This window comes from Megachile rotundata, chromosome 10 (assembly GCF_050947335.1).
Source record: "Megachile rotundata isolate GNS110a chromosome 10, iyMegRotu1, whole genome shotgun sequence".
In the NCBI taxonomy this organism is placed as follows: Eukaryota; Metazoa; Arthropoda; class Insecta; order Hymenoptera; family Megachilidae; genus Megachile; species Megachile rotundata.
In genome coordinates this window covers 11,923,012-11,950,683 of record NC_134992.1, presented here as the reverse complement: position 1 = coordinate 11,950,683, position 27,672 = coordinate 11,923,012, and the positions used below count along the sequence as shown (strand labels likewise).

At 37.0% G+C, this 27,672-nt stretch overlaps 5 protein-coding genes across 22 annotated transcripts in view; 3 read left to right on the top strand and 2 right to left on the bottom strand.

The window, feature by feature from the left end:
• Positions 1-21,938, top strand: part of sano (CABIT domain-containing protein serrano) — a 224,240-nt gene extending 202,302 nt beyond the window's left edge. For all 9 annotated transcript variants that reach the window (XM_076536256.1, XM_076536255.1, XM_076536249.1 and 6 more), the window contains one exon: positions 19,391-21,938. The gene's annotated coding sequence lies outside the window, so the exon portion shown is untranslated. The remainder of the gene's footprint in view (positions 1-19,390) is intronic.
• RpS11 (ribosomal protein S11) overlaps positions 1-27,672 on the top strand; it is a 352,472-nt gene that overhangs the window by 194,326 nt on the left and 130,474 nt on the right. The gene's annotated exons all lie outside the window — the stretch shown is intronic.
• Uros1 (Uroporphyrinogen III synthase 1) lies at positions 22,098-24,272 on the top strand. Of its 2 annotated transcripts, XM_012298567.2 has the most exons (3): positions 22,098-22,478; positions 22,545-23,190; positions 23,274-24,272. In XM_012298567.2, exons 1-2 carry the CDS (start codon positions 22,274-22,276, stop codon positions 23,153-23,155), a joined length of 816 nt encoding a protein of 271 aa, XP_012153957.1. In that variant the 5' UTR covers positions 22,098-22,273; the 3' UTR covers positions 23,156-23,190; positions 23,274-24,272. The 2 variants fall into 2 exon arrangements, with proteins under 2 accessions (XP_012153957.1, XP_012153956.1); XM_012298566.2 differs by having other exon boundaries at positions 22,101-22,478; positions 22,545-24,272.
• On the bottom strand, positions 23,538-26,410 carry Pez (protein tyrosine phosphatase non-receptor pez). Its single transcript, XM_012298569.2, has 7 exons — positions 26,280-26,410; positions 25,215-25,581; positions 24,977-25,145; positions 24,751-24,912; positions 24,600-24,688; positions 24,338-24,539; positions 23,538-24,272 (listed from the first exon to the last, which is right to left on the bottom strand). Exons 1-7 carry the CDS (start codon positions 26,305-26,307, stop codon positions 23,949-23,951), a joined length of 1,341 nt encoding a protein of 446 aa, XP_012153959.1. The 5' UTR covers positions 26,308-26,410; the 3' UTR covers positions 23,538-23,948.
• The window catches only part of unc79 (UNC-79 domain-containing protein), a 28,023-nt gene continuing 26,843 nt past the window's right edge, over positions 26,493-27,672 (bottom strand). For all 9 annotated transcript variants that reach the window (XM_076536209.1, XM_076536214.1, XM_076536215.1 and 6 more), the window contains 4 exons: positions 27,279-27,543; positions 27,041-27,181; positions 26,862-26,984; positions 26,493-26,807 (listed from right to left, as the gene is read on the bottom strand). In XM_076536209.1, coding sequence (XP_076392324.1) covers positions 26,619-26,807; positions 26,862-26,984; positions 27,041-27,181; positions 27,279-27,543 — 718 coding nt within the window. In that variant the 3' untranslated portion in view covers positions 26,493-26,618. The remainder of the gene's footprint in view (positions 26,808-26,861; positions 26,985-27,040; positions 27,182-27,278; positions 27,544-27,672) is intronic.

Below are 27,672 nucleotides of genomic sequence, written 5' to 3'. Positions count from 1 at the left end.
CATTTAACTATCAAATAACTGGGTTACGGTATGTTAGATCGGGTTAGGTTGAATTAAGATTACCTTGGTATTCATTGAGTTTTCGTTAGGTTAGGTCAAAATTAGGTTAGGTTAAATTTACTTGGATTTCGGTTAAATTAGGCTGGATTAGATTAGGTTAGGTTAGGTTAGGTTAATTAAAGTTTTATTATGTGTTATGGTAAATTAAGGTGGAGTAGATTAGGTTAGGTTAGATTAAATTTAGTTTGAATAGGTTAGGGTTGATCAAGGTGGAGTAGGCTAGGTTAGGTTAAATTAAGTTTAATTATGTGTTAGGGTAGATTAAGTTGAATTACATTAGGTTAGGTTACACTAACTTAAGTTTGACAAGGTTAGAGTAGATTAGATTGAATAAAATGAGGTTAGACTACATTAGGCTGAATCATATCAGGTTAGGTTAGATTTACTTCAATTTTAATTATGTTAGGTTAGGTTAGATTAACAGGTGAGACAAGATTAAATCAAGTTTGATTATGTTAGAGTAGATTAGATTAAATAAAATGAGGTTAGACCACATTAGGCTGAATCATATTAGGTTAGGTTAGATTTAGTTCAATTTTAATTATGTTAGGTTAGGTTAGATTAACAGATGAGACAAAATTAAATCAAGTTTGATTATCTTAGAGTAGTTTAGATTAAATAAAATGAGGTTAGACGACATTAGGCTGAATCATATCAGGTTAGGTTAGATTTAGTTCAATTTTAATTATGTTAGGTTAGGTTAGATAAACAGGTGAGACAAGATTAAATCAAGTTTGATTATGTTAGAGTAGTTTAGATTAAATAAAATGAGGTTAGACTACATTAGGCTGAATCAGATTAGGTTAGGTTAAATTAGCTCAATTTTGATTATGTTATTTTAGATTAGATCAACAGGTGAGATAAGATTAAATCAAGTTTAATTACGACTCGTTAGCACGTATAGACAGAAAGATTGACGAAAGGTATCGCAGGACTTCTCACAGTGTCACTGGGTTACTGGATAATTTTCCAGGCGAGTAAGCGCGCCGCGTGAGAGCGAATCCAACGAGAGCCGCATTTATGGCAACGCGATTCGCTCGAACGTGCCCCGATACCGGCCACGAGAGTCTCGTAAACTATTTTGCGTGAGCAGAAAAAATCGAACGGAACATTAGCAACGCGCTCGGCTCCCGAGAGATACGAGCCGCGTCACGCGCGGTTAATTACAAGCGGAACACGCTCGGCCTCCTCGCGATAATTATACTCGTTCAATCCTCCAAACATTTCGAGGGCTAAGTGCCCCTAATATCCCCTGCGATATAACTTACTGCATTTCTAACTCTTGCGCTCTTATGTGTACTATTCTTGTCTATTGTATTATGCATAATATTTTTAGTGACAGTTAAATGTTGTTTAAAAATCAAACTGAAGTAGGTACACATTTGATGAGGTGTTTTTATGCTTAACAAATGTTACCATTATTCTTAAGAATGTTTTGTTATATTCATTCTTGATAATTTCTTAATAGAAGTACATGGTTGAAATAGGTATATCTAGCTAGATAAATGAACAGGTTCATAGTAACACAAGAATTGTATTATAGTAGTGATATATAACTATGCAACCATAACTATAATTATACATATTATAGTATACGCTTAAATGTGGAAGCCACATTGTATATGGCTAAACGTCAACTATAATAGATATGTTACATCAACCACACATGGATGACATGTTAACCAAAGTGTTAATGCGATATGAAGACGTATGTTCTAAATTAAATGCAAGAATCTGATCTTCAAGAACAGTTGTTTGTATCAAATGAAAATTTATTCGTTCAAGAATTGTTTGTTATATTTTAGAGTACAAGTATAGTGAAACAAGATTTGTGCAAACAAAAGACAGCCTTTATTCAAAGATATTTTTACTTGAAACAGGATTTTGTTACAGCCAAAATTATTAGGAGCCTCAATTAAATTTTATTTAAAATTTATGTGTGTATTTGTAAATGTCGATTAAAGTGAAAATTTGCAAATGTTGATTAAAGTGAAAATGTGCAAATGTCGATTAAAGTGAGATTTTGCAAATGTTGATTAAAGTGAAAATTTGCAAATGTCGATTGAAGTGAAAATTCGCAAATGTTGATTAAAGTGAAAATTTGCAAATGTTGATTAAAGCGAAAATTCGCAAATGTTGATTAAAGTGAAAATTTGCAAATGCTGATTAAAGTGAAAATTCGCAAATGTTGATTAAAGTGAAAATTTGCAAATGTCGATTAAAGTGAAAATTCGCAAATGTTGATTAAAGTGAAAATTCGCAAATGTTGATTAAAGTGAAAATTTGCAAATGTTGATTGAAGTGAAAATTTGCAAATGTCGATTAAAGTGAAAATTCGCAAATGTTGATGAAAGTGAAAAATCGCAAATGTCGATTAAAGTGAAAAATCGCAGACGTAGATTAAACTGAGAATTTGCAAATGTCGATTAAAGTGAAAATTCGCAAATGTCGATTAAAGTGAAAAATCGCAGACGTAGATTAAACTGAGAAGTTGCAAATGTCGATTAAAGTGAAAATTCGCAAACGTAGATTAAACTAAGAATTTGCAAATGTCGATTAAAATGAAAATTCGCAAATGTCGATTAAAGTGAAAATTCGCAAATGTCGATTAAAGTGAAAAATCGCAAACGTAGATTAAACTGAGAATTTGCAAATGTCGATTAAAATGAAAATTCGCAAATGTCGATGAAAGTGAAAATTCGCAAATATCGATTAAACTGAGAATTTGCAAATGTTAAATTTGTGGAATGAGCAAGTAGAATCGGTATCGACTTGACACCGGGTGAATAAATAAATCGGTCGAGTATGAGAGCGGGTTCCACATCTCACGGAAGACGAACGAACACGCGGATCGTTTTCCCAGGCATTGCACTCCCGTTATCGTTATCCTCTCTCACGTACAAATGGCTAGATCGGTGAACGAGCCTCGACCGAGCGTTTTATGCCGGTAACGGTGATCGATTTTCCGTCCGCGACGAACTTTTAACACCGTGTCGGTCACGTAAAGCTACTCCCTTTACTTTTATTAGATATCGCCCCGATACCAATGTCAAGTTCTATTTTTCCCGCGATCGAACAAAGAAGCGATAACGGTGCCGTTTCCCTCGTCTCTTCTTCTTTTTCCTCGTTTGCTTCTTTCTTCCTGGGAACTTCCTTCATTCGAGCTTACACTTTCGATTCGTTCCACTTCATTTTCCTGCCGAGGGATAATTTTATGATTACTTCGGTAACGCTATTATTTTCTTAATTGTACGAAGAAGTCTTGCACGAATTTTTCAGCTGTTGTATTTTTGAGAGACATGAGGACCTTGAGGTTTGTAGACCTTGCAAATTAACAGACTTCTTTATCAATCTTCTTACAACTTCATTTAGAGCCGTGGATAATTTTTGACCCTGTAAAAGGAGTCACAAATCACCTTTGAAGTATTCAGAATACTGACAAATACATTTCTGTACTTTCATATTTAGGAATTATTAGAGCTAGTAACAATATTGAAAAATAATCAAATTAAAGATTAGAAATCAAGTTTAAAAATAATCAACTTCAAAAATGATTTAAATTCTTCAAATCCAGAAGTTCCAAAATTTTGCATCACTAGTGCAGTATCGGTACATAAAAAACCGCCTTGATGCATGAAAAATAATAAAATTATAAATGAAATAATTGAAAAACCTCTCTAAACAAAAATGAGTAAAAATTCTCTGAACATCTGAATCCTCTCCTCACCTGGAAACTTGTGCAAAGAAAGAGCGTTGACCAAGAAGAAAGAACGAAGTTCTTCGGAATCAATTAGATTAGAGAGTCACGTAGTAAATGGATACTTATGTACCAGGTCCAATTAAGTTTTCTCAGGTGATAATGATAAATCGTATCCCGGGTGTCTGTTGCTTTAGCGGCGATTATAAAGGTCGCCGAGTGAAAGTACGCGGCCAATTAATACCGATCGATAGAGCCGCGCGATCCGCTTCGATAATAATTACTATATCGCGAGGTACGCGCGAAAATTGCTCGCGCGAGTCGCGCAATCGGGACTGCGCAATCGATACGTGACGATTTTGCTGGGCTTACGTTCACCTTTCTGTCGCTTTTACCGGTTGCCTCCTCAATTTATCTTCCCTTCAAATAATACTAATAACAGTAGTACAAAAATAATTGCAAATTACTGCAAGATTATTTAGGAAATTTTGGGTAGGAGGTTCTGAGACATATGATAAGATTTAGGAATTTGTGGAATTGAAGATTTTATTTTGGTAAATTTCTGTCACCTCAAATTCCAATTTCCTCAATTTCCAATTTTTCCAATTCTCAATTTTTACAATTTCCAATTTTTACAATTTCTAATCTTTACAATTTTCAATTTTTACAATTTACAATTTTTACAATTTACAATTTTTACAATTTACAATTTTTACAATTTACAATTTTTACAATTTACAATTTTTACAATTTACAATTTTTACAATTTACAATTTTTACAATTTTCAATTTTCACAATTTCCAATTTTTCCCATTTCCAGTTTTTACAATTTCCAATTCTTCCAATTTTTCCAATTTTTCCAATTTCCAATTTTTCCAATTTCCAATTTTTACAATTTTCAATTTTTACAATTTTCAATTTTTCCCATTTCCAGTTTTTACAATTTCCAATTCTTCCAATTTTTCCAATTTTTACAGTTTCCAATTTTTACAATTTCCAATTTTTACAATTTCCAATTTTTACATTTTCCCATTTTTCCAATTTCCAATTTTTTCCCATTTCCAATTTTTCCAAATCCCTATCTTCCCAAATTTCTATCACCTCAAATTCCAATCTCTGCAAATTTCTACCCCTCCAAATTCCAATCTTCCCCAATTTCTACCCTTCCAAATTCCTATCATCTCAAATTTCTATCTCCCCAAATTCTAATTTTCCCAAATTCCAGTCTACCCAAATTGCTTTCTCCCCAAATTCTAATTTTTCCAAATTCCAGCCTTCCCAAATTGCTTTCTCCCCAAATTCTAATTTTTCCAAATTCCAACGTTCCCAAATTGCTATCTCCTCAAATTCTAATTTTCCCAAATTCTAACCTTCCCAAATTGCTATCTCCCCAAATTCTAATTTTCCCAAATTCCAGCCTTCCCAAATTTCTATCTCCCCAAATTCTAATTTTCCCAAATTCCAGCCCTCCCAAATTGCTATCTCCCCAAATTCCAACCTTCCCAAATTGCATTCTCCCCAAATTCTACTTTTCCCAAATTCCAACCTTCCCAAATTGCTATCTCCCAAAATTCCAACCTTCCAAAATTCCAACCTTCCCAAATTTCTATCTCCCAAAACTCCCACCTTCCCAATTTTCTATCACCCCAAATCCCTCCCTTCCCTTTCCCCCTCCCAAAATTCCTACCTTCCCAAAATACCTACCTAAATATCCTAAATAACCCCCCTTACATTCGTGCTAGTAACGAAACTGTAGCGCATATCTCAAAGAAAAATTGAAGTGGCAGAAGTTGTTGTAGTGGACGACATGACTCGCTTGCTCGCGCGATCTGGGTCGGCCGATTGCAACAATGCGCTTTGTGTGCAGCCTGCATCGAGAGGAGGAGACGCATGCACCGAGATACCTGGCTGACTGCTCGCCTACGTGCACGTGCCGTGCAGTTGGCTTTCTAGATTTCGTTCCGTGCCATTTGTTGTTACGTTTTCCCCCCTTCGACAACCGAGGATCTGCATTCGAATGTTCCTTTGAAATTTTACATCGTCGTTTAACGTACCGTTATTCCACTCATTCCGCAATGGATTTCCCTTGTCCTTTGGTGAGATTCTTCTTCGCGCCGCCATCTTGGTGTAAGAGCCGATTGGAGACTTGTGTTGTGCTTTTGAGGCTTGTGTTGGGAATGTGGCTTCTTTCTTTTTTTATGGCTTTTTTTGAGGTTGTTATTTGGATTTGTTGGTATAATTCTTTTTGTGGTATTTGTTGTGAAGTTTAATTGGGCAAAGGGGGAGATTTCTGAGACTTATGAGTTTCAGATTTTTATATCTGGAAATTGTTATCTTGACAAATTTTTATTTTCACAAATTCCAATTTTCACAAATTTCTATCTTCCCAAATTCCAATTTTTACAAATTCCAATCTCTGCAAATTCCAATCTCTCCAAATTCCAATCTCTCCAGATTCCAATCTCTCCAAATTCCAATTTTCCCAAATTCCCATCTTCTCAAATTCCTATCTCTCCAAATTCCCAACTCTGAAAGTTCCCATATACCCAAGTTCCCATCTCCCCAAGTTCCCATCTCCCCAAGTTCCCATCTCCCTAAATTTCCATCTCCCCAAGTTTCCATCTCCCAAAATTTCCATCTCTCCAAAATTCCCATCTCCCCAAATTCCCATCTCCCCAAATTTCCATTTTCCCAAATTCCCAATTCTGAAAGTTCCCATCTCCCCAAATTCCCATCTCCCCAAGTTCCCATCTCCCCAAGTTCCCATCTCCCCAAATTTCCATCTCCCCAAGTTCCCATCTCCCCAAGTTCCCATCTCCCCAAGTTCCCATCTCCCCAAGTTCCCATCACCCCAAGTTCCCATCTCCCCAAATTTCCATCTCCCCAAGTTCCCATCTCCCCAAGTTCCCATCACCCCAAATTTCCATCTCCCCAAGTTCCCATCTCCCCAAATTTCCATCTCCCCAAGTTCCCATCTCCCAAAATTCCCATCTCTCCAAAATTCCCATCTCCCCAAATTCCCATCTCCCCAAATTCCCATCTCCCCAAATTCCCATCTCCCCAAATTCTCATCTCTCCAAATTTCCACCCCCCCAAATTTCTACCTCTCCTCTCAAATTCCACCTCCAAATAAATCTCCACATTCTCCACTTTCCAAAATCCTAAACCCCCCAAACCTTCCCATAAGCCCCCCACTCCCACATTTCTCAATTAGTAACTTTGCAAGTTCACTTCTCTCCGCAACGAAAGAACGTAAAGGCAGTTATGGTGATCGAAAAGAAGGGTTATTTTCCATCGGACGAATGACTCTCCAGGCTACGCTTTTCCCACGAATTTCATTGCGGATAAACGGCGGCACGCTAGGTTAAGCCGAGATTTAACTAAGATCCACGTATTAGTATGCCCGAGTAGTATAACATGGTGAAGAACGGTACATGAGAGCGCGACAAAGGCCGTGGAGGTAACTTATGGGTATGAACTCTGCAAAAGGACTTCCTGTATGACCTCTGATCGGGAAACAAGGCCGTGGCCACGAGTTGCTTCGTTGCACGAAGCGGATGGTTAAGTGCTCCTTCGCTTATTTTCCAATTACATCGTTTCTAGTTTATATTCGTTTATCCTTCATATTGGTAACAGATGATATACACTACCGTCCATAAGTGTCCGGACACTTGGTTTCGTTATATAAAACGCAGTTGAACTTTGTACGAAAGGTATTTAGGGTTATCATATCATTTGTAATAATTATTATTATCTTTTTTGAGGTGTCATAACGTAATAGAATTAATTTTTAAGTACAAATTATACAATGAGAGTGTGAAAGTAAAATTCATGTCCAGAAGTACAAAGTCCAAATTTGTGAATCTAATGAAACGCTTTCGATTCTAAAAAAAATTTTAATTTCTACTGTGTTTCGTTTCTATGGTGCAGAACGTATTCAGAGGGTTCTTCGATATGTTTCAAGTGTTTGTAAACTGTTGGTAGATGTTTAGGTTCCCTCGATGGAGATAAGAATGAAGGTAACGCAACGCACTCGACAGTTTCGGTTTAGTTCGTCTGTAGCTTCTTTTCCATCGAGATATGAGTTCCAAACGAGAATTATCAATCGAAAAACGTTCCAGTATTCTGACCTTCGCAGAAAAAAAATCGATTTTAGTTACTGTTGCAGATACTTGAATAACTTTCATGCAACGCGAATGCATATTTCGCTTGTGTCCGGATACTTATGGACGGTAGTGTATATTCAATCAAGCTTAAATGATTTAAGTTTTTATACTGATTGTATCACGGATGTGTATCTTGGTTATACTTGGATATGTATGTGTGCTTATATCTGTACTTGAGATTATAATACTTGATCGATTGATACTTGATTATAATATTTATGTATACATATGCATATGTGTACTTAAAACTTGTAATATATGGTGGTCATATACACACATGTGTATATCAAATTTATAATATTTGATAATCATATACATATGTGTATTTAAAACATGACATTTATCAGTCATATGCACACCTGTATATATAAAATTTATAGTATTTGATAATCATATACATATGTGTATTTAAAACATAACATTCGGCAGTCATATGTGCTCGCGTACATGTATATAAAATTTATAATATTTGACAGTCATATTACATGTACGTATTTAAAATGTATCTGACAGTCATGTATATATGTATATTTAAAATGTAACTAATATGTAAAATGAATATGTGACAATCACATATATACATTCAAAACGACAGTATTCGACCTGCATCCACATACGTACAAAGAGGTCATTTACCAACGGAACCTTTTTAATTACACCTCTATTAATTACGACAATCTTACACGATTAAAAAGAAGTGCATGCTCATGAAAAGAAACAAGGAGTCAGAGAAAAAGTAATGAAGATGATTGCCGCGCTAATTGTCAGCAGTGTTCTGAAACGTCCAACTAGTTCCTCGTAACTAGCTCGGCTTAAACAATCGTGGTTACACGCTTCCCAGGGAGCGTTTCTGCAACAAAGGGAACGAAAGTCCAATTTAAAGCGGCACGTGCGAGAATTGGCGGAAAGGACGGAAAAAGGAAGTTGCGAGTCTTCTACCTTTGCAAATTTCTATTTTTCCAAATTCCTATTTTTCCAAATTCCAATTTTCCCAAATTCCCATTTCTCCAAATTCCCATTTCCTCAAATTCCTATCTTCTCAAATTCCCATCTCCCAAAATTCCCATCTTTCCAAATTTCCATCTCTCCAAATTTCCATCTCTCAAAATTTCCATCTCCCCAAGTTCCCATCTCCCCAAGTTCCCATCTCCCCAAGTTCCCATCTCCCCAAGTTCCCATCTCCCCAAGTTCCCATCTCCCCAAATTTCCATCTCCCCAAGTTCCCATCTCCCCAAGTTCCCATCTCCCAAAATTTCCATCTCCCCAAGTTCCCATCTCCCAAAATTTCCATCTTCCCAAGTTCCCATCTCCCCAAATTCCCATCTCTCAAAATTCCCATCTCCCCAAGTTCCCATTTCCCCAAATTCCCATCTTTCCAAATTTCCATCTCTCCAAATTCTCATCTTCCCAAGTTCCCATCTCCCAAAATTCCCATCTTTCCAAATTTCCATCTCTCCAAATTTCCATCTCTCAAAATTTCCATCTCCCCAAGTTCCCATCTCCCCAAGTTCCCATCTCCCCAAGTTCCCATCTCCCCAAGTTCCCATCTCCCCAAGTTCCCATCTCCCCAAGTTCCCATCTCCCCAAATTTCCATCTCCCCAAGTTCCCATCTCCCCAAGTTCCCATCTCCCAAAATTTCCATCTCCCCAAGTTCCCATCTCCCAAAATTTCCATCTTCCCAAGTTCCCATCTCCCCAAATTCCCATCTCTCCAAATTCCCATCTCCCCAAGTTCCCATTTCCCCAAATTCCCATCTTTCCAAATTTCCATCTCTCCAAATTCTCATCTTCCCAAGTTCCCATTTCCCAAAATTCCCATCTCTCCAAATTCCCATCTCTCCAAATTTCCATCTCCCCAAATTCCCATCTCCCCAAATTTCCATCTCTCCAAATTCCCATCTCCCCAAGTTCCCATCTCCCCAAGTTCCCATCGCCCTAAGTTCCCATCTCCCAAAATTCCCATCTCTCCAAATTTCCATCTCTCCAAATCCCCACCTCCCCAAATTCCCACCTCCCTAAATCTCCATCTCCCCAAATTCCCACCTCCCTAAATCCCCATCTCCCCAAATCCCCATCTCCCTAAATCCCCATCTCCCCAATTGTCCATCCACGTGCGACAATCGTCGAAAGCAACAAAAAAAAGGAAGTCCCGAGCAGACAGAAAGCACTTTGGTGCGGTGCTCGCTTCACGCTCGTTTACGCTAGTTCACGCCAGTTTACACAGGTAATATTATGTTAAGGCCCGTCTTTACGAGGACCAACGGCGTAAAGTATCCCAGGGTTATTGGCGGAAAGAAGAAGACAGGGAGGATACGTGAAAGCTTGTGAATCCAAAGTTTCGTTCGGGACGATCGTGGCAAAGATATGACGTCCGACTGGCTGCCAGGCTTGAAGGGCTTCGCAAACGATCGGTCGTTGAACCGCGAATCGTTCCTGAAGCGTTGCTAGCCGGACTTGCTACAATGCTACTAAATATTTTTGGAAAATTTTCCACGATCTTTTATTGCATGTAACTTTTACTTTTTTCTGTTAGCTCCTTTTGAATTGCTTTTAGCTCCTAGATAGGTAGAATTGATCATTTAGATCGATGGGTCACAAGGAGTTTTACTAATTTTTTTTATTTACACCGCCAGAGATACACTGAATCTGATGATACCTAATTCAAAAGCGAATGACTAATAGTTTACGTACTATTTGATATCGATAGTGTTAGCTTTCAGTATCTTCTGAAATGGAAGTAGTTTTTGGAAGAGTCATTTTAATGTAGCCGGTAAGACGTCACTCTAGTAATCTAATTATTCTATTCGTAGACATTAAATATTTTAAAATGAAGTCATTTTTTAAAATGAATTTGTAAACACAGATGAATTGAACATGAATGAATTTTGTTTAATTATCTATGTCTAGAGTACACATGAAGCTAATCTATCTCATGATAAAACAACAGAACTTTCTTAAAAAATTTGAAAATGACCTATGGCAAATTTACAAGTTAAATTTGACGAATTCCTAAGTAAGACGTCGAACGTTGCTCGCCGGGCATCTGCCCAAGGAACATGATTTCTCCCAGGTCGTCAAATTCATCGGCAACAATGGTATTGCGCAAGCAGATCTTCCTATTGTTCAACGAAAACGGTTAAAGGAAAACAATTAAGATACAATGGAAGGAGAGAGCTTCGATAAGGACAAGACCTACGCCAAGTTACGGTGGTAGAAAAAAGCGGAGGCGACGAGGAGGAACAAAGGCGACCCACGCGGCTGTGGGTATCATCGTAGTCATATTCATGCGCGAACTTAAGGGCATTTCAGCACCGGGGACAATGGCGACGAGAGCGATATTTTTACGGGGTTTCGCGATTGCGACGCCGTGGCTTTGCGGCCACGCGACCACGTTTAACTGCCAATAAAGGACTTGTACCGTGAAAGTGGCCCGTGACAACCGTTCAAACGGAAACAGACGACGATTCCCTCGTTTCCGACGAGTACGCGGATCGCTGACTACCCCTCGAACTTCTCTTGGAGGAAGTTTAAAATTGCATGCTTCAATGATTGCTTCCTTTGAAACTGATCTGCGATGGGAAGGTGGAGCAGGATTAGAAAATTGGAGGTGGAAATTTGGGGGAAGAGGATTATGGGTTTGGGTGGATGATGTTTGCGAGTTGGAGGATTTGGGGGTGGAGGAAATTTGGGAGTTTGGAGTTTAGGGATTTTGGGGATTTATAGATTTGACGCTTTGGAATTTGTGAATTGGAGGAGATTGCAAATATGAGAATTGGGAGATTTAGGGTTTGGTGGATTTCTAGATTTGAGCCTTTGAAATTTGTGTATTGGGGACTTTCTGAGAATTTAGGGGTGGATTTAGGGGTTTTGGGGATTTCTAGATTTAACCACTTGGAATTTGTAAATTATGGGATTTGAGAAGTTGGGGATGGAGGAGATTGGAAATTTGAGAAGTTGGGGATGGAGGAGATTGGAAATTTGAGGAGTTGGGGGTGGAGGAGATTGCAAATATGAGAATTGGGAGATTTAGGGGTTTGGAAAACTGGAGATTTCTAGATTTAACCACTTGGAATTTGTAAATTATGGGATTTGAGAAGTTGAGAGTAGAGGAGATTGGAAATTTGAGAAGTTGGGAATGGAGGAGATTGGAAATTTGAGGAGTTGGGGGTGGAGGAGATTGCTAATATGAGAATTGGGAGATTTAGGGGTTTGGAAAACTAGGGATTTCTAAATTTAACCCCTTGGAATTTGTAAATTATGGGATTTGAGAAGTTGAGAGTGGAGGAGATTGGAAATTTGAGAAGTTGGGGATGGAGGAGATTGGAAATTTGAGAAGTTGGGAATGGAGGAGATTGGAAATTTGAGAAGTTGGGAATGGAGGAGATTGCAAATATGAGAATTGGGAGATTTAGGGGTTTGGAAAACTGGGGATTTCTAGATTGAACCCCTTGGAATTTGTAAATTATGGGATTTGAGAAGTTGAGAGTAGAGGAAATTGGAAATTTCAGAAGTTGGGAATGGAGGAGATTGGAAATTTGAGAAGTTGGGGATGGAGGAGATTGCAAATATGAGAATTGGGAGATTTAGGGGTTTGGAAAACTAGGGATTTCTAAATTTAACCCCTTGGAATTTGTAAATTATGGGATTTGAGAAGTTGAGAGTGGAGGAGATTGGAAATTTCAGAAGTTGGGGATGGAGGAGATTGGAAATTTGAGAAGTTGGGGGTAGAGGAGATTGCAAATATGAGAATTGGAAGATTCAGGAGTTTGCAAAACTGGGGATTTCTAGATTGAACCCCTTGGAATTTATAAATTGGGGACTTTGAGAATTTGGGGGTGGAGGAGATTCAAAATTTAGGAATTGGAACATTTAGGGGTTTAGAAAGCTAGGGATTTGTGACCTAGGAGAAATCTAAGGATTTTTGGATTTAATCATCTTGCAACCTAAGAATGTACAAACCTAACCATCAACTGATTTAGGGATCTAACCCTTTGTAATTTATAAATTAAAGAATTTGAACATTTGTGGATGTAGAATATTTTAAGTCTGTAAATTTAGCAAATTAAAACGCCAAAGATTTGAGACCTAATACAAATCTAAAAATTACTAAATTTCAGCATCTTAGAATATAAAAATGTAGATCTACTAACCCCATTAAATTTTTAAATTGAGGACCATACATGTTCGCATCCAAAATAACCTCACACCCCTAACGAAACCCAACAATAACAATGATGTCCAAATAAAAATGAATTGCAGTCGACTGTCTAAATGAATAAAAATGTCTACCTAAAAATGAATTGCATTTGACTGTCTAAATGAATAAAAATGTCTACCTAAAAATGAATCGCATTGTCCTAAAAAATGAATTTCGATTAATTTTTAATGACTGAAATTCCAGTGCAATATTCGCATGAAAGAAAACTGGAATTCAGTGTCGGAGGAAGCTTCGTTGGTTGACTGCCGACATGATAAACGGTGGCAGGTATAACAATGGGTTCATTACCGAAAGTTTGGCCCGACTCGGGCCCCCTTGGCGAATTCTGGCCCGGCGAAGGGGTCCGGGTCGTCGACCTGTGCACACGGATGCTCGACTCGCCAATGGCAACCTCTCGCGAAAAGTACACGTGCACCGAGCACGCTATACTCTTTAAATTCAAATTTTCTTTCATTTCGACCGCCACGCAATTGCCGAGAATTACAAAGTGATCTGAATTATACATCACCTTCATTGAAATTGTAAACAGTTTATTTCAAGGTTATATTTTATCAGTGTCGAGTACTTTATCATTTTCAGTAGCTTTGTTGATGGACTTTTTGTTCGTTGTAGTAAAACTTTGTAGCAAACTAATATACAGTCAGTGTAAAAAGTATTCGTACAGTAATTAATTTCAACAAAAATGTTGTGAAACGTCATTTATTAACAAAATTTGAACAAATAAAAAATACATACATATTCTTAGATGTCTATGTATTCTACGTAAGAATGTGTATGTATTTTTTATTTGTTCAAATTTTGTTAATAAATGACGTTTCACAACATTTTTGTTGAAATTAATTACTGTACGAATACTTTTTACACTGACTGTATTTAACAAAGACAAATTCTGTAACAATAATTATGAATGAGTAATTCTAACGTTTTGTATATACAGTAAAAACAACGTAAGTGACTACAAGTTTCTCTAACCACAAAATTCTCTAACAATAATTATGAATGAGTAGTTCTAACACTTTGTATAAACAGTAAAAACAACGTAAGTGACTATAAGTTTCTCTAACCACAAAATTCTCTAACAATAATTCTGAATGAGTAATTCTAACATTTTGTATATACAGTAAAAACAACGTAAGTGACTACAAGTTTCTCTAACTACAAAATTCTGTAACAATAATTATGAATGAGTAATTCTAACATTTTGTATATACAATAAAAACAACGTAAGTGACTACAAGTTTCTCTAACCACAAAATTCTGTAACAATAATTATGAATGAGTAATTCTAACATTTTGTATATACAGTAAAAACAACGTAAGTAACTACAAGTTTCTCTAACCACAAAATTCTCTAACAATAATTCTGAATGAATAATTCTAACATTTTGTATATACAGTAAAAACAACGTAAGTGACAAGTGCCACATAATAAAGCTTCAGAACCTAATTTTTTCAAATGAAATTTAAGAAGTCGTAAAAATAAGAGCGGAGTATCCAAAGAAATATTAACAAAAAGATTTCCGTTTATATCAGATCAGCAACGCCATCTTTCTAGCGTTTCACTCGTTTCGCGTTTCAATTACATCGAGATCCGGTCGATAATAATTAACGCATATCGCTTGCGCGGCTCGTGTGGATATAGCTGAATATACATAAGGGAGCGTTCAGTTGGTAGTCGTAAAGGAACGAGTAAATTATTATCGCGAATGGACACGGTTTCTATCGTGGTTGGCAATTTAGCAGCTTGCTCGAACAAAGGGCAGACTTTTCGTGGTGGCGAGACGGAACGACGAGAAGTCTGCCGGCAAATACCGTCTCGGAAAAATAAATGCACGCACGCCCATTGTGCGAGTACGCACGGCAGAACACCGCCAGAAGGGTTTTTGTTCCGACGTATGGTGGAACATGTGCGCCGGCTCGTGTCGTGTCATTCACACGAACACCACGACCTTCTTGCCAACAGAAAGAAGCTAAGAAGCCACCAAACGATAGCGCCTTTTCACTCTCGACGTAACTCTTTTCTGACTTGACTGTGATTTCAGAAGGCGCTGTCAGTGAGTCGGAAATTTGGAGATGTGGGGATTTGAGGATTTGGGGATTTGGGGATTTGGGGATCTTGAGATATGGGGATTTGGGAATTTGGGGATCTAGGGATTTTGGGATCTAGGGGTTTTGGGACCTAGGAATTTTGAGACCTGGGGATTTGGAGATCTTGGGTTTTTGGGGATTAGGGACCTTGAGATTTGGGGATCTTGGGGATTTGGGGATTTGGGGATTTGGGGATTTGGGGATTTGGGGATTTGGGGATTTTGGGATTTTGGGATTTTGGGATTTGGGGATTTTGGGATTTGGGGATTTGGGGATTTGGGGATTTGGGGATTTTGGGATTTGGGGATTTTGGGATTTGGAGATTTTGGGATTTGGGGATTTTGGGATTTGAGGATCTTGGAATTTGGGGTTCTTGGGATTTGGGGATCTTGGGATTTGGGGATCTTGGGATTTGGGGTTTTTGAGATTTGGGAATCTTAGGATTTGGGGATCTTGGAATTTGGGGATCTAGAGATTTGGGAAGCTTGGATTTTGGGATTCTTGGAATTTGGGAAGCTTGGAATTTGGGATTCTTGGAATTTGGGAATCTTGGAATTTGGGATTCTTGGAATTTGGGGATCTTGGGATTTGGGGATCTTGGGTTTTTGGGGATTTTGGGATTTAGGCACCTTGAGATTTGGGGATCTTGGGATTTGAGGATCTTGAAATTTGGGGTTCTTGGGATTTGGGGATCTTGGGATTTAGCGATCTAGGGATTTGGGAATCTTGGAATTTAGGGATCTAGAGATTTAGGAATCTTGAGATTTGAGGTTCTTGGAATTTGCGATTCTTGGAATTTGGGGATCTTGGGATTTCTGGATCTAGGGATTTGGGGAATTTGGAGTTAGGAGATCTAGGGAAGTCTGGACCTAGAGATCTAGTAATCTAAGGCTTTTGATATCTAAGAATCTGGAAATATAGAAATTGAAAGATAATAAGGATCTAAGGATACCGGAATTTGAAGACAATAAGAATTTAGGGATACAGGAATTTAAGAATACAGAGATTTGAATATATAGGGATTTCGTAAGAACGAGCAGACAACGTCCGTAACTGACTTACAGCCACCATAAATTAAGGAGTCCCTCAAAGTGTTTTGGTGCTAAGTTTCCTAAAATGCGCACTGGGTATGCGTTCCCCATAAACAGACTTAAAACTTCATAACCCATCAACATTTTTCAGAGAATCGCTCGAAGCTTCCCTCGTAGAATACGAAATGTCACCCTAATAAGAAAATAGCAAGCACTATCTCGGATCTGGAAGATGTTATCCCAGTTTTTCTTCCGATCGGCGCAACAACGTTTCAAATCGACGGAACGACAAGAATTAATGATCGTTTCTCGATTATTAATAGCGACGCGCAAGCCTTGGTCACGAATTTCGCACGATTATTATCTTCGGGATGAAATACCTCATCATGGTCCACGAGTAATTGCCACGTACCGTCGAGTGATAAATAATTTGCAAATACGCGAAACGACAACATTGTAAGTAGGGGCGTGTCGAGTTGTTTCGATAATCACCGCAAGATTTATGGATTCGTTCAATTACCCGTATGCGACCTTCAGTCACTTGTCCTTTGTCCTGCTAGTTTTCTTTTCTACCATCAAGATGGACGCTCATGCAGGAGTCCTAGGAATTTTATTTTAGGAATTTTATTTCGGGAATTCGGGGTTTGGGAATTTCACGATTTATCACTTCGGATGTAGAATTTTGAGATTTAAGGATCTAGGGATCTAGAGATCTAGGAATTTTGGGGATTTTTGGATCTAGGAATTTTGGGATCTAGTGGTTTTTGGATCTGGGGATACCGGTGATTTTTGGGATCTGAGGATTTTTGGATCTAGGGAATTTAGGGTTCTAGTGATTTTTTGGATATGGGGATTTTTGGATCTAGGGATTTTCGGATCTAGTGATTTTTTGGATCTAGGGATTTTCGGATCTAGTGATTTCTTGGATCTAGGGATTTTCGGATCTAGGGATTTTCGGATCTAGTGATTTCTTGGATCTAGGAATTTTCAGATCTAGTGATTTCTTGGATCTAGGAATTTTCAGATCTAGTGATTTCTTGGATCTAGGGATTTTGGGATTTAGTGATTTTTTGGATCAAGGGATTTTCGTGCCTAGGGATTTTTGAGATTTTGGGATCTAAGGATTTTTGGATTTAGGGATTTTTGAGATTTTGGGATCTAAGGATTTTTGGATTTAGGGATTTTTGAGATTTTGGGATCTAAGGATTTTGGGATTCAGGGATTTTAGGATCTAGGGATTTTGGAATCTAGAGATCTTGGGAGTCTCTAGTGATTTTGGAGTTTCAGAATTTTAGTACTTAGGAATTCTGGAATTTGTGATTTCGGGATTTCTGAATTCTAGAATTTGTGCACTAAGGAATTTGCTATTATAGGGATTTGAACATTTGATAAGTCCAAATAAGTTCAAACTTTTGGAATGTAAAGGCTTCCCAGGATTATTTATAGATTTAGAGATTAAAAACTAAAATTTGTCACTTTGCAAACGAATACAAAAAGTACCAAATAAAAGAGACGCTTTAAAATTAACACCAAAGGAACAATAATAAAAAATCTGTGAAACTGTCCAACGTAATCTCGCACTGAAAACATGTAAAGGAGAAAATAGAAACGATACGCGATTCGTTGGAATCCTGCGAGGTATCTACGAGCAAGAGATATTGTTTCCCGAGTAGAGGAATGTTAGTGCCGATATCGGAGGAGGGCTGCCAGGCTGCGTTCTGCATCAGCAATTTGCATGACCGATGATCGAGCACTGGCGTGCAACCAGTGACTAGGTGCATCGTCATTACGCATTGGCCAGATACGATCAAACTATCGGTAATGATAGTCGCGCGACCCGGCGCACGTACGCGAACGCCAGGGTCGCGTTTATTAAATTACGTCAAATTATTGGTACGCTCCGAGGGTCGATTATATCGGTGGTGCGCTAGGCAGCCGGCTTCGATCGCTCGTTCCACGATACTCGTATTTTCTACTTTCTTACATTTCCACGTGATCTCACTAACGATTAAGTCATGACAAGTCCTGTATTCTTGTAAACTTACTTCATTTTTTGTGTCGACTGTTTTCGACTCCTTTACCATGGACTTTGTTACGAAGTTTTTAAATTGTAATGATTTTTACTTAATAATAGCGTTTAACACTAGATTTACGGAACCCGTCAAAATGACGGATAATATTATATGACTGTAATATTGAAGTTATTTAATTCAATTTATATAATCATATAACATGTTCATCAAAATTAATATGTTCATAATATGCTTATTAATATGTTCATAAAAATGAATTGAATTAATACGTTCATAAAAATGTATTGAATTAATATGTTCATAAAAATGTATTGAATTAATATGTTCATAAAAATATATTGAATTAATACGTTCATAAAAATGTATTGAATTAATACGTTCATAAAAATGTATTGAATTAATATGTTCATAAAAATATATTCAATTAATATGTTCATAAAAATGTATTGAATTAATATCTTCATAAAAATGTAATGAATTAATATGTTCATAAAAATGTATTGAATTAATATGTTCATAAAAATGTATTAAATTAATATATTCATAAAAATGTATTGAATTAATACGTTCATAAAAATTTATTGCATTCATATGTTCATAAAAATGTATTGAATTAATATGTTCATAAAAATATATTCAATTAATATATTCATAAGAATGTATTGAATTAATATGTTCGTAAAAATGTATTGAATTAATATGTTCATAAAAATATATTCAATTAATATGTTCATAAAAATTTATTGCATTCATATGTTCATAAAAATGTATTGAATTAATATGTTCATAAAAATATATTCAATTAATATATTCATAAGAATGTATTGAATTAATATGTTCGTAAAAATGTATTGAATTAATATGTTCATAAAAATATATTCAATTAATATGTTCATAAAAATTTATTGCATTCATATGTTTATAAAAATATATTGAATTAATACGTTCATAAAAATGTATTGAATTAATATGTTCATAAAAATGTATTGAATTAATATGTTCATAAAAATGTATTCAATTAATATGTTCATAAAAATGTATTGAATTAATATGTTCATAAAAATACATCGAACTAATATATTCATTTGTTTTTCAGATTCGAACCGACGAAGGGCAGAAGAAGGCGAAGAGCGGTCCGGATGGGGCGTGATGGATCTCCGATGTCTTCGATTAATCAAAACTCAGCAGCTCAAGGACGTATCTACGATTCGAACCCACCATTTGTCCCTTAAATTCATCGCCATTTTAAAACCCCGATATTGCGAAAACGCACGGCGAAATTGGAAGAGGAACAACCGTATTACCGCGCGCTTTCTGCGATTGTCGATTGGGAAGCTTTTGAAGACACCTTTCGCGGAGAATTCGCGACCGGAGAAAGAGAGCTCCGAGTTTTGAATTATTTTCGTAATTTTGCAGATCAGAACGCGATTTTGATTTGTAATTTAAGGTTGATGCGAGTCTGCGTGACTTGAGGTGCGTTTAAATTGAGCGGACAAATGTACATTCTTCCCACAATTGTGAGAATTGAATTCCATGGGATTGGAATTGAATCGTGCAATCGAATAGTGTAGATTTGAATCAGAATTGATTCTCGTTGAATCCCGTGGAGTTTAATCGAATCGATAAAATCAAAACGTGTTTAATCGGATGTGGAATGATCATTTCCTCGTTTAGTTTAAAATTGTAAACGTATCCTTAGTCAGAAAAAATGCGAGGACGATTCAGTCCCAAAGTCTGAGCGATCTTCGAGTTTCCCAGATTGAGTTTGATTAAAGGGAGGAAAAAAATCGTTCTCAGACGAAGTAACGACCAAGAGAAAGTGGAATAAAAATGTCTAAATGTATGATTTGATGGATCACGAGACTGTTTCCCAGGAGGCGAAAATTTCGGAAGCGCTTCTCGTGAAAGAGGATAAAATTGCGGAATCGTCAGGCACACGATTGATTGACAAAGAAAGAGATTGACGCTGAAACGCGCCGTTTGTTAATCTAATAGGAAGCGTAGTTAAGGATTTACGAATGCCATAATAAACCAACTTCTTGTGGTTGTACTTAAGTCATACCTTTTACACTTTACTGTTTACTAAGGTTAAGTTACTGTTAAGTTGCATAAATATTCCATTATCAGACCGTCTATCGAGTTAAATGCTAAGGTTTATCTTTCATTCTCTTTTGTTTGTACATCCATGTACGTCTTCTCACTGCGACCTTTTTCATTATCGTTGGACAGATCAAATTATCTCACAGTCCGTGTCCAAAGTTCGATGAACGCCAATTAATTGTTACGCCTGTGATGTTGTCCGCTTCGAAACCTCGACAAAGTGCCCCTCGAATCTTAGATTTTTAACCTCTGAACGAATCAATGGGACCAAAATGACCCGCACAGTGCCCTTCTGCGAGATGCAAACGATCGTTTGTACACAGTTTTATTTTAATATTAATTACGTAGTTATGTACTTTTTATCCATAGTAAACGCATTGCCCACCACTGAACGATATAAGCGAACGAAAGTTCGCGGGCGCGCGAAAATTCGAATTCCCTTCTGTCTTGCTTCGAAGGACTTCGACGAAGGCCTACGACAGCCGAGATCGCGTAAAGGAGCTGTTTATCGGAAATCAGGTATCGAGACCGCCTGTCGGTTAATGGTCCTGGCCAGCCCACACGCTCTGGACCTTGGTCTCACTTTTGTGATTATTATTTAAGTAGATCTTAAGGTTAGGCTAGACTTTTTACAATGTTTCTCTTCCCATAGGAGAGTATTCGAAACATTCGGCTCGTGTCTTTATCAAAATAATCGCATCGAGAACGGTGTGATCGTAGCTGCATATTTTTAATACCACGAGAAATCAAATTTGCGAAGGAACTCTGCATTTATGATTCGAAAATCCCGCCAAGAATATGATAGAAATCCGGATGTCGGACACCGGTCATCCAGTTTCCCCTAGTTTTAGTATTTCTGTAACATATAAGTTTCACTAGTTATAACAGTAAGAAGGTGTAGATTTTTTGATTCTCATGATATACATATACATTCTATTTTGCGTATCTGAGCAAGAAGGCACTCGGTCCCCTTTACGGCGGAACTCTGTGCGCTATAATCGTTCGTCACCCAAGAACGAGTATCCCGTATGTCGACGTTCGCCGAGATTTTGCCAGGAGAACAGTTTGCAATGCTGCCAGTGTTTACCGTGTTAAATTCCCCATGATCCGTCCTGTACCGCCCACCAACGCATATACGTAATTTTACGCGCTTCATTACCGCGCCCTCATCCTCACCCGACCACTTTTCCCTACTTCCGTTAAGTCTAGTTCGTCACAGGGCATTGGATATAGTATCGTTGTCCGCGTCGTTACATCGTATTACGTCGACGCGAGACACTGCATTTTTAATCGCGTCGATTCCTGTCGTACGATTGGTGTTTTCATGGCGAAATACTCGTTGCGTAAGGGTCGAGGACCGTTGTGCCTTCGAATGCACGCGTTCGAATGATTTATGTTTAAGGATCGTAAGGACAGACATCCACTTTGTGATTTCGTAAGCAGTTGTTTAGTGTGTGTTTTTTTTTTGTACTTTCCCTTAATGCTTATCTAGGATAGCTTGTGTACCCTAAAGAGTGTTTCAATAAAATTGACAATGAAATCAATCCCTGTATTTTATTTATCATTTCATTGACGCGCGCTTTATTTGAACCAGTTCCTCAATCGAGTATCGAAATTGAGAAGAATCGAACGCGCCATCTTATGGCGGGAAACGGTTAACAAGTAGTCAAAATGGCTAGCGTGCGCGATACGAATTGCCGCGTTCTTTAATCGTCGTTTTTAGTGAAAACTTTAAGTGATTCCTGTCATTTTTATCAGAATTAACGCGTTTAATCGGTTTAGTAACGAGTGTTTGTGTTTGTTTAATCGTTAAAATAATTGTACGCGTTTATCATTGATCGACGGTCGGTGCTATCGGTTCCTTTTAGCGCGTGTGACGATGGTAAAATCTGTGAATATGGCAACTCACTACAAAAGAGTGGTACTGTGCCGTGGTTTGTCCGAAAAGAATGATTCGCAAGAGGCTTACATAAAAACGTTAAGAGCGGCTGGATATACGTGCGATTATTTACCCACTCTGTGTTTCGAATTTGTGAACGGTTCGGAGCTGCAGACATGTCTGCTGTCACCGCTTTCATACCATGGTAGTGATACTTCAAATGAGTTTCGTTTTATTTCTTTCAAATCTTTAATTGAGCGGACGCTTATAGGATTGATACTGACAAGTCGACATGCAGCCGAAGCAATTGGCCTTGTTTCCGAAGATGACAACGTTCTACGCCCTTGGAAATCATTACCAGTATACTGTGTAGGGCCAGCAACCGAATCCTTTGCCAAAAGTCACTTGGGTTCAGAGAACTGCTTTGGTAGTAACACTGGTAATTCCAGGGAATTAGCAGAATTTTTGGTTCAGTCTGTTTCAAAAGAATCGAAGCCTTTGTTATATCCTTGTAGCGAAATTGGAAGGGAAACTATTGAAAAGACCCTTAACGAAAATGGCATAAGTGTTCGTAAAATAGTTGCATATAAAACTTTGCCTAGTAAAACATTGGAACATGATTTGTTAAAATTTCTTGATAATAGTCCAAAGATATTTGTTTTCTTTAGTCCTTCTACAGTAGAGCATATAACAAATTCATTGAGAAAGAAATGTTACGATATGTGTAATATAAAAGCAGTTGCTATTGGCCCTGTGACTAGGCAAGCATTATTCGATGCTGATATAGAAGTTTTTGCAACTGCAAGTAAACCTGACCCTGCATCTTTATTGGAAGCTATTAGCAATGCCGAGAAAATGCAAGTCAGTGAAAAGATTGTATGAAGAAAGGAATGACATGTACTTTACTGTTGTTCCATGTAAGTATGTAAATGTTAATCTGTTAAATTGTAGTTAGATTGTTAATATAGCATCAAAGGGTATTTACTTTTATCTCTTACAGAATTGAAATGTGATAATTGATGTTTATGTTTAAAAATTATATACTAAGAACATAGTGTCATAAACTTTGTAGATATTTCTTTGTCAATGTTTATTATAATTTTACTTCTTTAATTATGTTATATAATTTATCTTGAATTTATTGAAATACAAACTGTAAGTCAGTCTATAAGTTCATAATTTTAGTAAATTTTATTTTTATTACAACAATAAATACATCTTACTTTGCTAAACTTATTAATTACAAAAATAAGGTTACAATGTATTTACAATAAAATATCCTTTAATAGTTATACATTAACAATGATACATTAGTGTATGATATAACATTGTATTATTTTGAACACTGATATAATTGGAACATTTACTTCCCTATCTAAAGGGAATTTTAAAATACGTTTTTCAGCATACACTTAAAGCAAGACTACAATAAAATACTAATGCTTAAAAATAACATACCGTTAAATTGATCATACAGAATGGAAAAACAATTTCTATAATTGTGCGTATCAGTCTTTACTGTTAATCTCTATAGGATTTCCTATTTCTTTCTTTTAATGAAAATATATATCTGTAAGAATGATTGCTAGAAAATACTGTTCCATGGAAACATTTATAATACTTAGAGTGACTGTGTTTGTACAACTATTTCCGCAGAATGTATATGTTAAAAATTCTAGTATCTATTTCGATTAACAACATTACCGAGAAGGCACGAAATATCAGCTCCAACAATAGTTGATTGATTAGCGTAATAAGGTTGGGGAGGGTTTCCCCCGTTATTGTATTTCATTTGAACAGCAGTCTCGTAATCAGGAGCAGGTCTGTACGATGGGAGTAAGGCACGTAAGTTGTTTATGTCCGTCGATGATACGGACACGACAGGATATGGCGACGTTGATAAATCATTATAACTTGTCCACCGTGTGTGACCCTCCATGTTCCTATTGTCCAAATTTACGGACACTGCATGATCCCCTGAATCGTTTGTATCGCTATCCTGAAAGATAAGATATTGTAAGCTGACGACAATACTTTATAACGTGTGAACGTAATACTACTTACAAAATACCCGTTTGTCGATCTTTCTAATGGACGAGATTCTTGGTGTTGCATATAAAATGTGTGTTGTGCTATACATAAACGCCACACATATTTTGCATTGCGCGATTCGTTGAATATAAATTGTTTTGGCTCCTCGCCTTCCGCTTGACATTCTATTCTGAACGTCTTTTTATGATTAATAACGTTGCTTATGTCTTTCCATCTGAAAAATATTTTCTTGTTAAGTAATCATTTTCAAATATATATTTTAAGAGAGAATTACCTGTAGAATTGTGTTGACTGAGTATTAGGATAAATAACCATGATCCCATTGATAGAAATCCCGAGTATTACCTCGTTGTTACCGTTATCCTGTAAGTCAATATACTAAGTCTTCGTTTTTAGGGCATTAAGTATAGAAGTAGTATTAGTACCTTAGTCGAGAATGTTTCATTTCCATATCCCTCTAACTGCATAACAATAGAAATATATAATTCCTCCGATGCAGCTTGAGTAACACCCATGAGATTCTTGTATTGGCATACAGCAGTATGCAAAAGAGAATCTAGACCTCCAGGATCTGCTTGAATTACATCCTGAAAAGAACAAAATAAAAAAGTGAATAAAAAATCTGAGGTTGTCTTTTTTTTTTTCAATTACCTTGGGAAACAGTGTGCATTGTTGAAGACATTCCATTGTGTGTCGTTCTGCATCATAATTACCAAATTCTGCCTGCATTGAGTAGCTTGCTAACAGAGTAGCTTGTCTGGAATTACATTGAAATCTACCTTCCAAAACATCACTCTTCAACTGAAGGTAATAGTGATACCTAAAGATGCAATATATGAAAGAAAAGATAATAAAGAACCACTTAAACATCTAGAACATGATTATATACCTTGTCATTTCATCTTGAATAAGTTGCACATCTGTAACATAGTACATCACTCTTAAATATAAGCTGAAACTTTTGGCCTCCTTTTCCAATTGTTTCTTTAACGGTTTGTCCATGTCTACCCATCTTGGAGAGAGGGAATCATGGCGGGAGATGTAACGCAGACCAAAAAACTCTGGCTGTCCCAAGCCTAAACGTTGTGTCACATTGTCTAAGCATTCTTGACCGAGACTGTCAATGCTCAATGTACATTCTATAGAAGTGGTATCCAATAACTCGATGCAGATCACATATTGGTTCTTTGAAACCACATTATACTGTCGACTTTTCTTCAAATGAAACTTAAACGGCATCTTAATAACACGTTTAACTGAAAAAGAGAAAATGGCCTTGAAGAAACATAAAATCTTTACATCCTCATTGTCTGTTGGAAACTACTTTGAGGATCAAAAAATAAAAGACAGAGTTGGCATAACAGGAGAATGACGCGCTGCTACTACGATCATTCAAGGAAAGTAAATACCTCATCACTATGAAGGAACACCGAAATGTTTCACGTTCCACGATACTTTTACTTTTAATCGAAATTTATGTACATACACCTACAGTATACATTCCACTCTGCCAAGCATGAGAAATGTATAACTTTTCATCGTTAATAAATCGAAAGCATTTCTAACCTCGTTGTTCACGTCATTAATGCTAGTTACAAAATTGCGGTATACAGTTCTTATACCGTGTGTCCTTGACGCAAAATGTCAAATGTTCGACCTTCGCTTTGTAAAAGATAAATTAAAATTGCCGCGAAAAATGTATAAATAATAGATCAGGCGCGTAAAATGTCGTAAACTAGCATATTGATAGCAAATAAAATTAACTGCACGAAATAATGCAGTATCCTTTATTCAGCTTTCGAACCGGATGAACTTTATTGTTATTTACTACTCGAAGCATACTAGATTAATATTACGTTCAATTACTAAAACTTGTTTACGTTCTCGATTATATTCTGTTTCTATGAAAAAATAACTGAAATATATAGATAGACGTAAAACTAGATCTAGTTACCGAAAAAAGTTCCTATCAACGATTTCATGACTTTTTGCACGTAACGTGTACCGAATGACTTATGACCTTATCGAAATTAATCGTGCGTCATTTATTGAATGTTTTTATCGCTTTTTATCGAGAACATTGCAAATAACGTGATAACTGCAGTAACTTGTGCGTTTCGAACTCGCTGCGCGGGAAATTTAAACTTCAATAAGACAACTACGAAACTTTGATACAATAAATATATTTTGTAACAAGTAACAATAATATACAAACAGCTAGGCAACACTCAATATAAACAACACTACAGACATTCGTAAACGTTTATAAAATTTATCGATGTACAGCTCGATTTTAAATCGAATAAAATTGTGTGGCCGTAGAGGATTGCATTTCTATCTGTCCCATTTTGAACTGTAACCTATGTAGCCAGCGTAACAGCATAGCATTCGATTCTCGACGAGAAGAGGCAAAGTGTTCCGACATCTTGTTGGGCGGGAAATCTCGACAGTTTTGCAAACGCACTTGCAAGTGTCCTGGTAGCTAATTCCAAAGAAATTGTTACTATTCTCTTATTAAATAAAGAATAATATTTACCTGAGCATGATGCGAATATAAAATTGGGCTCCAAAGTGGGAGGAGCTTGCTCAACAAAATGGAACCGCACTCGAGCAGGGCTTCCAGTAGACTCAAGAAGTGCAAGTTAACCATTTCTGCCAACTACATAAATCGGTACATTAAAAGAGAAAAACTATTTTTTCATAAAGTATACTTACAACTTTCGAATGTCCAACCAACTGTAGTATGCATGGTGTTATTTTTCCCCAGAATTCCAATAAAATATTCATGGTGATATTGTGACCCTCGCTGTTCGATGGATTGTTCTTTGATAGTTCTTCCAAATACATCGTCCACAACTGAACATAGAGTTTCATAAGATCTTTGAATCTTCGACATTGACAGTAAATTGTTTCTTGCATCGCAATTTCCGTATATGTTTCTTGTAAGTCATACCTGACAGAGTATGAAGGCATGGAACAATGAGGACATGTGTAGAACCGATGCCTTGGACTGTTCCGGAAACCCGGAGAATATGTACTGAACATGATCAGCAACGTGGCAGGACACTTCCTGTGGTATTGGTTGCGCTGTTGGGATCGATGGCCCATGACTATGCATATTGTTACTGCTGGCGAACATCGCCGTGTGCGTGAGGGATCCTAGTAACAGCCAGGATAACAATCTGATGTGCCCTATGCAGTCCACGTACTCTCGAGCTCTGAAATAATTTTTCTTTTAGTTAACAAAGTCAGTGATAATGTCTGTTAACAATTTTTGGAAAATAATCATGGATTGTTCTACTAATAGTTTGGACTAGTGAACATTGGTGTGACTAGGATTTTTCCCT

What these genes read in the sequence shown, in the direction of transcription:
- Uros1 (XM_012298567.2), top strand. Translation starts at nt 22,274, where the DNA reads ATGGTAAAATCTGTGAATATGGCAACTCACTACAAAAGAGTGGTACTG. An exon ending in GTCACCGCTTTCATACCATG is followed by an intron (nt 22,479 to 22,544) that starts GTAGTGATACTT and finishes GGACGCTTATAG; the next exon opens with GATTGATACTGACAAGTCGA.
- Pez (XM_012298569.2), bottom strand. Translation starts at nt 26,307, where the DNA reads ATGAAATCGTTGATAGGAACTTTTTTCG. An exon ending in AATGCACACTGTTTCCCAAG is followed by an intron (nt 24,913 to 24,976) that starts GTAATTGAAAAA and finishes TGTTCTTTTCAG; the next exon opens with GATGTAATTCAAGCAGATCC. An exon ending in GATCGACAAACGGGTATTTT is followed by an intron (nt 24,273 to 24,337) that starts GTAAGTAGTATT and finishes CTTATCTTTCAG; the next exon opens with GATAGCGATACAAACGATTC.